Source organism: Saccostrea cucullata, unplaced genomic scaffold (genome assembly GCF_032062105.1).
Source record: "Saccostrea cucullata isolate Sc308-1 unplaced genomic scaffold, CSIRO_AGI_Scuc_v1 ctg2841, whole genome shotgun sequence".
NCBI lineage: Eukaryota > Metazoa > Mollusca > Bivalvia > Ostreida > Ostreidae > Saccostrea > Saccostrea cuccullata.
Genome location: NW_026933988.1, coordinates 53,066 through 65,165, shown reverse-complemented (window position 1 = coordinate 65,165; position 12,100 = coordinate 53,066). Strand labels below are relative to the sequence as shown.

General features: G+C 33.5%; 1 protein-coding gene across 2 annotated transcripts; it reads left to right on the top strand.

The window, feature by feature from the left end:
* Positions 1 to 601: 601 nt before the first annotated feature.
* LOC134239751 (fumarate hydratase, mitochondrial-like) lies at positions 602 to 11,860 on the top strand. Of its 2 annotated transcripts, XM_062721905.1 has the most exons (9): positions 602 to 659; positions 1,018 to 1,143; positions 1,337 to 1,447; positions 2,079 to 2,255; positions 2,424 to 2,579; positions 4,600 to 4,711; positions 5,293 to 5,373; positions 5,748 to 5,951; positions 11,370 to 11,860. In XM_062721905.1, exons 1-9 carry the CDS (start codon positions 657 to 659, stop codon positions 11,792 to 11,794), a joined length of 1,395 nt encoding a protein of 464 aa, XP_062577889.1. In that variant the 5' UTR covers positions 602 to 656; the 3' UTR covers positions 11,795 to 11,860. The 2 variants fall into 2 exon arrangements, with proteins under 2 accessions (XP_062577889.1, XP_062577888.1); XM_062721904.1 differs by lacking the exon at positions 602 to 659 and having other exon boundaries at positions 979 to 1,143.
* The last annotated feature ends 240 nt before the right edge of the window (positions 11,861 to 12,100 follow it).

Below are 12,100 nucleotides of genomic sequence, written 5' to 3'. Positions count from 1 at the left end.
TGAAAGTAGGCTACTTGTTTAGTGCTATATGTGATTGAAGTGGATAAAATACTTTGTTGTGAAATTTCACACACATTTTTTAAACTGTGTCACATTGGTCCATCATTGTTGATTTGCATTAGTGCAATTTTTATTTATTCTTATGAACATTTGTAATATATTGCTTTAATCCAAAGAGGATAATATATATAAATTGGTGTATGTACAAAATGCAGATTTATTCGTTGAAAATATTTATCTTAAAGTACTGTAAATACATTCCTATTGTATTTACAAAATATGTACAGTTTCCATATTGTTACATGTGTAAGAGTTGTATTATTTTTGTTCATTGCATAATGAGTATTAAATAAAATAAATCAAGATTTTTTTTAAAATTTACATGTGCTCTTTTTTTTTTTGGGGGGGGGGGGCGACATTGGTCAGTCTTTACATTAAAGAATGTGTTTCAATTTTAAAATTACTATGCGTATGATTAGCATTTGTAAGTCAATCTAGAATGCAGAATTTTATGTTGCCAAGAAAGAAAGATTCACCGTCCTAGTCAATGCAGACGTAAACATTGGAGTTACCTCCCGTGAATTTCTGTTCTGGGAAAGTGAAAGTCGATAAGTTATTCATCCAACAAAATATTGAATTGGGGTTAGAATTCCACAATGGTACGTGTCTAAAGCATTTTATTGCAAGTATAATTATAGGAAAGAAATAAGTCATAATGAATCTAATGAACATCAAAAACGGTAGTTAGCAACACGTGTGCATGTTAGTCTGAATTATCTCTGTCATTCTGCAAACAAGAGTCTTCACTTGTCATTGTCATATTAAAGGATTGGACAGATTGAGAATATTTTCTGCCCGGGGAAAAAGTTTCATGGAGTGGCTTAATATGCTTACTTTGTAAACCAAGATGTGCCTTAAAGCTCACTTGAAAATTTGATAAATGGTAAAGACTGAAATTGATGATACTGTGAGATGAATATGAATTCATTGTTGAAAAGTGACTTATGTCTGTTACAGACTTCCTTTAGACCTGAGACAGATAGCTTTGGGGAGATACAGGTGCCCAGTGATATGTACTATGGAGCAAACACTGCCAGGTCTATTAAAAACTTTGACATTGGTGGATCTAGAGAGAGAATGCCAGTAAGTTTAGGAGACACTTAGATTTATAAGATATCTTCTTATCACTGCTTTGTCAGTGTATAACTTTTTTAATTACAAAGATGGTTAAACAAATTTTAAGGATTGCATGTACGTGTTGAAACTAAAACTTTTGAAATACAAGTGAAATGTACATATGTTTTAACAGTAACCTAAGATTAGTTTTGTGTTTTAGCTTCCGATCATCAAAGCATTTGCTATTCTGAAGAAATGTGCAGCTTTGGTAAATGAGGAGTACGGACTTGATACAACTATTGCCAGCTACATTGTCAAAGCGGCAGATGAGGTGTGTATTTTAGAGAGCAATGTCATCTCATTCTGAAAGGTAACAGTCCACTAAATAGATAATGAAATGAAATTTAAAAATTCAGAGTATACTTATCAGTATATTGGGTAAAAGGTTTTGATCAATATTTCAAGAATAAAAGAGAGAATTTAAAAATTTTTGGAAGCCATGGCTCCACTGCACAAAGCACTTAATCTAGGCTTAAATGTTCTTTCTGTTTACAAATAATTGATGGTCATTTATGGGACAAATTCACCCTAGTTGTTTTGCAGAAATTTGTTCTTAGATAATTTTCTCTATGTTATCAGATAATTGATAGTCAGTTGTGGGACTATTTCCCAACAGTCTTTTGGAGAGACTTATTTTAGATTTAAATTCTCAGTTGATAGATAATTGACGGTCAGTTATTGGACTATTTTCCGCTAGTTATTTGGTAAACAATTGTTCTAGATTTAAATTTTTTTTCTGTTGACAGATAATTGATGGCCAGTTATGGGACCACTTCTCCCTAGTCCTTTGGCAGACATTTGTTCTTTCTGTTGCCAGAGAATTGATGGTCAGTTATGGGACCACTCCTCCCATGGTCCCTTGGCAGACACTTGTTATTAGCTAATTTTCTCTTTGTTGACAGATTATTGACGGTCAGTTATGGGACCACTTCCCCCTTGTTGTCTGGCAGACAGGGTCGGGGACCCAGAGCAACATGAATGTGAATGAGGTCATCAGTAACCGGGCCATAGAAATGATGGGAGGAGACATGGGCACCAAACAGCCAGTTCATCCCAATGACCATGTTAATATGTCCCAGGTATGAAGTACTCCCCCCTCTTCACCCCCCCCCCCTTTCAAATAAAATTATTTGGATCTGATAGATCTCACAAGTATCCAATATGATAATAGACAACTAAATGGAATGTTTTGAAGTCCATTTTAAATATTTTTTCTTTCAAACCTGATATAAAAATATATATTGTAGAGCTCAAATGATACCTTTCCCACAGCCATGCACATTGCTGTTGTCCTAGAGGTTCATCAGAGGTTGTTGCCAGGGTTACAGACTTTACACAAAGCCCTATCAACCAAACAACAAGAGTTTAAGGACATTGTAAAGATAGGCAGGACCCACCTACAGGTTAGCTTGATAGACTTTTAATCTTCTCTTTGTGTTTTTCCAGTTCAAGCTGCAGTTTGATTAACATGGATTGATTGCACTCATGTGCTCCTGAAAAAATTATTGAATGTTATTATAATGTATAGTTGCACCTAAACCTTAAAGGAGGGAAAAATTATTTTAAGAAAACAGCAAGATTCTCCAAAAGTATATTATAAGTCAAAAATTTTGTTGTCCTGATAACTTTAGGAATTGAAAACAACAGTGGGCAAGTAGTTTTCTTTCCCTTTTCTTGTGCTGTGAATCATAACAACTGCTGTTCTTTCTCTGAAATGGTTATCAAAGATACAGTGATTTAGATTTAAAATAATGAAATTATTTTTTTCATTATTTATTTTTATGCCCCACCATGAATACAGCCAGGGCATATAGTGTTTATTATGTCCGTATTCCGTCCTTCTGTCTGTCCTTCTGTCACACTTTGCTAGATATTTAGCTCTGTTCAAAGCTCAGTTTCAAGGAAACTATCTAAGATATTTTCATCAAACCTCGTATGCTTTTCTTAAATTAGTGTTTAGGTCAGTTGTAAGGAAACCACCCAAGATATTTTTTTTCAAACTTCATGTACTGCATGATGATGAGAGCGATGCAACTTTTTTGACCTTGATCTTTCTTGACCTTGACCACACTTTCTTGAATTAGTGTTTAGCTCAGTTGAAAAAAAAAACATCCAAGAAATTTTTTATCAAACTTCATATACTGATACATACTGATAAGATATATTCAACTGCATCAACATTTTTGACTTTGACCTTTCCTTTGACCACACTTTTCTTATATTAGTGTTTAGCTTAGTTTCAAAGATACCATCAAACTTCATATACTGATGAGAGAGCTATTCAACTGCATCAACATTTTTGACCTTGGCCTTTCCTTTGACCTTGACCTCACTTTTCCTAATTTAGAGTCAAACTTAATATGCTGATACATACTTCAATTCAACAACATCAACATTTTGACCTTGACCTCACTTTTATCAAATTGTGTTAATGTCAGTTTTAAAGAAACCTTTCATAATATTTTTTCAACATTATATGCTGATAAATACTGAATCAACATTTTTTGACCTTGGCATTTCTTTTGACTTCACTTTTCCGAAATTAATGTTTAACTTCATATGGTGATACATACTGATGCAAGCAATTCAACTGCATCAATATTTTTGACCTTAACCTTTCATTTGACCTTGACCTCACTTTTCTGAAATAAGTGTCAGACTTCATATGCTTACACATACTGATGTAAGCAATTCAACTGCATCACTTTGCAAGATATTCTGATCAAATTTCATTTCATGTTGTATTACTTACATACCTTTGGCAGGGCATTCATGTCCTATTGACATATTTTTAGTTTATAATATATTATTACAGCTTCAATATTTTTATGCTTACTCCTAAAAGGACTGTTAATTAGCTTGATATAAAAATTAATGAAAATAAGAGAAAATCATTTTTGCCATACTTACAAAATTTCTTACTTAGCATCAAGCATTGATCAGTGCTTGGGTACTGATAAAAGCCTGCATTGTTAGCAATCAGAATTCTTTGCTATTACCACCATTCAAATATTGTAAGTATTTTTAGTATTTGCATCAATGCAGCATTTAAATATAATTCTTTTAGATTTTTTCTTTATTTTAGTTATCTGGTTTTTTTTATATATCAGTCATTGTAGCCCTATTAAGGAATGGGCATTTTATTTGGTTCTGTGGTGGAAAACAGTCATGTATACTTTTAATGCTACCTATACGTCAGCTTAGCCAAATAATGCTACCCTTGACTGAATTAGCTGGTACTTTAATCAGTAATGAATCAAAATAGACTATATGGCTTTATTTGCATACAGTGTACATTTGGCAAACATAAGGAAAAAAAAAACTGGTAATAAAATCAGCAAATTGTTAAATATAAACTAACCCAGAATTCAGTCATTCTGTCATGTAGGAGGTTTGTGTATAAGTACCGTGTTGATTTTCCAGGATGCCACCCCCTTGTCCCTGGGTCAGGAATTCAGTGCCTTTGTACAACAGATTGAGTATGGAATACAGAGAGTGAATGCCACACTCCCACGATTATATGAGCTGGCAGCCGGTAAGGCTTTATTTATTTTATTGATATCATATAAGATATTAAGAGTTATTACCCTTGAGAGAGCTTTTAGTCTGAATTAAACCTTCATTAGTTTATGATTTGGGTTGATTACTAGAGGATTTGTCATAACCATAAAGGTCATTTACACAATATCAAGTCACATGGTTTATATATGAAAAAATGGGCTCAAATACATAGAATTCTTAAAAGAAATAACTGTTAGAGCAGCAAGGTAGTCATATCGACAAAAGGCATTACAATCTTTTACATATTACATGAAATTGAAATTGATCTTTAAATGGTAGTACTGTATTATGGTTGGGTTTTTCAAACAGTCACCTTTAAAAAGCTTTTAGTAATGAAGAAAGTGACCTAATTATGATAGGTCCTGTAAAAGTTGCCTTGAAGCAGATGGTTGATGGAATACATTTTGAATGATGGTTTCAAGTTACTGATAAAGAAATGTCATATTTTCAGATTTGCATCTTTTAAAAATATTTCTGCCATCTTGTCAATATCTGTTGAATTTGGTGAAAGAGAACATACACCTCATTGTTAACATTAACACATTGATTCTTAAGGTGGAACAGCAGTAGGGACAGGACTAAATACCAGGATTGGTTTTGCTGAAAAAATAGCTGCCAGAATTGCAGAGGAAACTGGTAAGATTGTCATTTGATTTTCAGCCATTGTAATTATGATAGGAACTCTCTTCCACCAATCAAAGAATGTCATTTTACATATGAAATTTCAAAATGGATAATATATTTAAATGTACATGTGTTGATGGTCTTTTCTGATTTCTGAGCATTATTTTCATAGGCAAAGGTTATTTTATGATCATCAATATCAACCTTATCTTTGACCTTGAAAGTGTTGGAAAAAAAATAAGATGCATGTTGCAAAAAAATCTTATCATTTTGTCACCCTCACATTGAAAGTAAATTAAGGTTTTATGAGTATACAGCCTTCAGAATCACCTATAGAGATAGTAATGACTGGTTTAAAAACAATTTAATTTTTTTTTCATCCATAGGGTTTCCTTTTGTGACTGCTCCTAACAAATTTGAGGCCTTGTCAGCTCATGATGCTATGGTGGAACTTCATGGAGCTCTGAATGTGTTAGCCTGCAGTCTCATGAAAATAGCCAGTGACATCAGACTTCTGGGGTCAGGGCCTCGTTGTGGGATTGGTGAACTCTCTCTACCTGAAAATGAGGCTGGGAGCAGCATTATGCCAGGTAAATTCTCAGTCCATGATCTGTAGAGGTTTTTCTTTGACTGTCTGCTTTCATTAAATTTTGTTGATATACATAAACATTAAATGGTGCTGCAATCTTATACAATACATAAAGAAAGCTAAGTTAAATAACTGAGGCAAGGAACTTGCCAAAATAGCAATCTTACTTAACATTTTGTAGCACATGTGATGTTTACATAATTTTGTGTTTTGTTAAGGTCTTCCGTTTCCAACGGAAGACCTTCTACTGATTCTGTTGGTAAAGATTATTATTAAGGTCTTCCGTTTCCAACGGAAGACCTTCTACTGATTCTGTTGGTAAAGATTATTATTCTTTTTTTTCTTCTACTTCCTAGACGCCAACTTTGAGGCCTCATATTTTACTCATTTCTCAACGGATTTAGCTCAATTTTTCAGAGGTTGTAGAAGTTTATAAACTCTATCAGAATAATGACTAAAATTTCAAAAAGTCACTTCCGGTTTTGAGTTATTCCCCTTTCAACGAAAAATCATAGGCTTTCGTTTCCGGATAAAGGCTCAGAGACCACAAAAGCTGGAGCAGAAATTTTACTTGTTTTGGATAACAGAAGGATTGAAGTTGTGCACATCTATTTTTGTTTTTCGATTTCTGCATTCAAAATGGCGCTATATAGGGGTCAAAAATTAGAACGCCTAAAAGAGCAAAATTTTACACATATTTTCCTTTTTATCTTGAAAACTAAAAATATTTTGTTAAGACACGTTGAATAAAAGTTGTGCATAATTGCAAGAGCTGTCATTTGATATCATTAAAAAGGGGCTGGCCCCTAAAATTAGGGATCTAGTGCCCTTGAAAGTTTTTGCTATATATCTCAAAACGATTAATATTTCGAATGACTTTTGATAATAAAGTTGTGATTTAACATCTTACTGATCTTATGAAATTGTTATTTTGTTTTAGTCTTGATTAAAATATGTACAGGTAATTCTTTTCGCTCAGCTCGTAAATGAGAGTTTCTCATGCGTGTATATAAAACAAACTTACTTTAAATAAAAATCATGGTTACATTGGATGCTAATATTCTTTAGAATAAAGTTTTTGAAGTGTTTTGTGCCTTTTTTCCCAAATTGTCATGCTTATTTACTAAGCGCACGCCTTTACATTCACCTTGTTTGTTTACAATTATATAACGCGCCTCCCTCGATAACGTGGGGCAAAGTCGGTCACCGGGAATCAATCCAGCGACCCACAGTTATACACAAATAAAAACACAGAATGGTTAAATTCATTTTTTAAATGTATTAAATTGTTGCTTAATACTATCTCTGTCCTATGAAAATATTAATTTGTTCGAGTCTTGCGTATTATAGGAAAGAAAGCTAGACGGTTCTCATCTTGCTATTGAAGGAAAACTCTTTAGTCTTTATGCGTAGAATTGCAGTAAAATTGCCATAAGTAATAAATATTTTACAACGCTGTATCATATCTCTTTTTTAAAATTAGGTTTTAAACGTGTTCCTTGGTTCCCGTTCAGAGTATTCAATGGCATCATTTTCATTTTATTAATCGAGATCTTTCCAAGAGAAAGAGTTATAGAAAAAGCACGAACTAGTATCTTTTCTTTGTTTAAAAATGAACACAAACAATATGAACGAAAATGATAAACGCCCGGATCTAATAAAAAGAACTTTTAAAGAGTCAAATAATACAAAAATTATTTACCGCGCGATTCTCACATTCACCTGGAACCCAGATTTTAATCGTGTGTACAATTGCGTAATCTCACGATTACACGTGTCCAAGAAAATCTAAAGCGACACACCGCGGCGAACCATTGAACCCGTAGTCATAGACATATAATTGGTGTATTAAAGCTATTTTACAATAAATGGAAAATTATAATTGTCGCATATTTGAGATTAATATGTTGGCTTATCTTTGTTTAAATTTGATCGTGATGCATGTTTCCAGCTATCTAGGCTTTGTGTTTGTTTACAATTATGCGACCAATCATTCCTTCCATCGCTTGTTGACATTAATTTACACAGCGTGGTCAAATGTTAAATCTAATTTTACAAACTTACGGAAAACATTATTTTCTGTAAGTAAATCGAATCTTTTAAAAATATTTTAAAATATCTAGGTTAGACTTTAGAACAAAACGCTGGGGAATTTTTTTGTATGTACATTAATCAATCTCCAATTTTTAAAGTTCGTTAGTTAATTGTGTAATTTTACTTTTCATTTTGACGATTCATAGTGTAAGAACTGGCGATCTGCGGTTACTTAACTTCAACCAATATTGATTTAAATGTACAAGCTTATATTTCTTTGTGCTTTTAACACACAAATAAATCTGTTTACAACACAAATTTCCCAAACACATTTTTTATTATCACAGATTTTTACCATGGCTATTTCATTTTTAAACTTTTAAAGAAAATCTTCATAAGGATCTAATTAGAATTATACTCAATGAAATGGACTAAACATTGATAAGTATCTCCGCACCTGTAAACTTCATAAGTGACTTCTGTGCTTGCACAATGCCCATTTTTATTACAGGTTGAATAGTCAAGTTGAAAAAATAATTCAAGATTTTTAAGCAATGAATTTAATGTGTGTAATAATTTAATCAAAAACTGTAAATAATTAGTATAGTGTGCTAACATTTTAATTTTGTTCCGTGATTTTAAAAATATCAGTAGCAGGTTATACAATGAACATGTAAGTAGTACTAAACCCGCATCGTATGTACGGAATCGAAAATTTAAGAACTTATATAACAATCTGCAGCTTCATGTACTGAATATTAGAAATTTATCATGTAATTACACACTTTTATTTCCTAATTTAAACTGTTGAAATCATAACCGACACCATAGTTAAACATTAATTGTCTTATAATCGGCACTTAATAGGGCCTTTGAGCAGGGAGGATCTTTTTTGTGCCAGCACCTAAAGCAAAACAATACTTTGTTTTATACGGTCTCATCGGAAGAACAGGTCCCCATGTCCCACAGTGGGATTCGAAACCACGACATAAGGAGCTGATCCTTACCTCGCGACTATAGAGCAGTCTCTCTAATCACTGCGATATGCGGGCAACCTTGGGGGATATAAAATGAAAACAATGAAGAAAACGGTCAGTTAAAAAAAAGAAGGGGCCGCTTTGAAATATTATTCTTATGAACTTCAGGGCAAGTATGAGAAACCATATTTATGAAAGCTTCCTGATATAAAAAAGATTACTTTTTTTCGAATCATGACTAGAGTTTTCCCTTGCAAAGTGATTTGGTATTTTGGGGGGTAGTGGGGATGGGACGGGACGGTCTGTTTAACTGTCCATATGTCTGTCTGTCCCTGAAAGTTTTTCCCAGAGGGCCAGGCTATAACATAAAGAAACCAGAAGCTTGTACTCGATACAAAGATTTCAAATGATCCTAGGATGTGTCATTGTATTTATTCAAGGCAATATTCGGGAAATTCAAGATCACTGGAGAAAGAATTAATGTTTTGTTGCATTCATTTATATGTAATCGAGAATATCTGTAAGCTCATACTTGATACAGAGATTGCTTGTGATAAAAAGGTTTTTTTTACGATTTTGACTCAGAAAATAGTATTTTTTCATTCTGACTATATTTGTTTAAGTACATACTTGATCAAATTGCTTATAGTCCGCCGGTTTTCAGTTGACTTAAATAAGGTCATTTTAACAAATTCAGGGCCAATGACAGAAAAGTTGTAAAACACCTGTCAGAGTTATGAATTTCTAAAAGTTGTTTCAGATTGAGGGTTTGTCTTGAGAAAGAGCCAAGGTTATTCTGTTAAAATCAAGGTCACTGACAGAAGAAATCTGTTCTCTTCCAGGTTATGAACTAGTAAGTGAAAATCATTGGAGGCTCTTACTTGAAACATAGATTACTTATGATTGGAGGTTGTGTCATGTCACCCTGATCAAAGGTCTTTCTGGCAAATCAAGGTCACTGAGACAGAAAAAAATGTTTAAGCATAACTTTGTAATTAAGATTCACTGGAGGCTCATGATGAGAAGAAAAGGTTGTTTACATAAGAAAGTGCAGTAACCTTGACCCAAGGTCGGTACTTCCTGTCCACAGCTCCAACGGAAGACCTACTCGTTGCTTTGCAACGAGCTCGGCTCTAGTTCTTTTTTTTCTTCTGCTTCCTAGACCGCAATTTTAAGGCCTCATATCTCATTCATTTCTCAACAGATTTCGCTCAAATTTTCAGAGGTTATAGACGTTTATAAACTCTATCAGAATGATGACTAAAATTTCAAAAAGTCACTTCCGGTTTTGAGTTATTCCCCTTTAAACGAAAAATCATAGGCTTTCGTTTCCGGATAAAGGCTCAGAGACCACAAAAGCTGGAGCAAAAATTTTACTTGTTTTAGATAACAGAAGGATTGAAGTTGTGCACATCGGTTTTTGTTTTTCGATTTCTGCATTCAAAATGGCGCTATATAGGGGTAAAAAATTAGAACGCCTAAAAGAGCGAAAATTTACAGATATTTTCCTTTTTATCTTGAAAACTATAAATATTTTGTAAAGACATGTTGAATAAAAGTTGTGCATAATTACAAGCACTTTCATTTGATATCATTATAAGGGGCTGGCCCCTAAAATTAGGGATCTAGGGCCCTTGAAAGTTTTTGTTTAATATCTAAAAAAGTATTGAGAATTTATAATACGTCAAATAAGCAAAGTTGTTCAAAATGTCAAGCTTTATCTAATGAGGTTGTCAAAATACGTCCGGGGACGACACTTCCGGTCACACCGGAAGTAGTCAAAAATATCATATTTTTGTTGTTCTTGACAGGTTTTTGGATATCATATGTCCTTGGAAGCTTAAATCTTAATTTTCCGTCCGTTGACGCTACTTCCGGTCTAACCGTAAGTTGCCAAAAATGGCTTGATTTTGCAAAAATGAACATAGATTTGGAGGATTTAACCATTTTTCGACTTCATTACTCTTTTTTTTTAAATGAAAGTTACTTCCGGTCAAACAGGACGGAAGACCTACTCGTTGCTTTGCAACGAGCTCGGCTCTAGTTTTTTTTCTTATTGCTTGATTTTACTTTTGTTCCAAAATTTAATTGCCACTGGACTGTGTTCAAGATCTTAGCAAGTAGCCTATAATATTTAGGTTACATATATGAATTAACTAGGGATGGCAAATCAAACACAGAATTGCTTATTAGTTTATAATTGTAAGATTCTGGCCAATTAATTTGTTAACTATAACAAGATACCTAAAGAATCTCTTATCAAAATATATATTTCTTTAAGTAAGGTACAGATATTTTATATAAAAGTAGACAAAAAGATGATACTAAATAGATATACCTTAATCTTGTTTTATCAAACATATGGAGACTTTTATGCTATATGAATTATATCATTTATGTGTTTTCAGGAAAGGTAAATCCAACACAGTGTGAAGCAGTTACCATGGTAGCAGCTCAGGTGATGGGAAACCATGTCGCCGTGACGGTAGGAGGAAGTAACGGCCATTTTCAGTTGAACGTGTTCAAACCAGTGATCGTCACCAATGTTTTACAATCCGTTCGCCTGATAGGAGACGCATGTGTATCGTTTTCCAAAAACTGCATCGAAGGAATAACCCCCAATACCCAGAAAATTAACAAACTGCTGAACGAGTCTCTAATGTTAGTCACTGCCTTAAATCCACACATCGGATATGATAATGCCGCTAAGATTGCCAAACACGCCCATATTACAGTGACCACCTTAAAGGACGCTGCTGTTTCACTGAGGCTTCTGACCGCTGAGGAATTTGACCTTAAAGTCCAGCCACAGGACATGCTAGGACCAAAGTAATCATCAACTTTTGAAATTTTCAAATTTTGAACTATATTGTGAATAACACTGAAACATAGGATTGACTTTTTTGGGGGGTTGGGGGTGGGGGAGGACAGTGAGATTTCTTGCCACGATCATCATATCATAAATTCAGATATGTATATTGATTACTAAATTTATTTATGAGATTTTTTTACTTTGAAATTCTTTTTAATGTTGTCTTCATCAACAAAAATTGTTATACGATATTTTTTTTTTCAAAAGGTGATATTCGAATGATATTACTTTATTGCCATTTATGATGGAGGTTATTATTACTTGTTT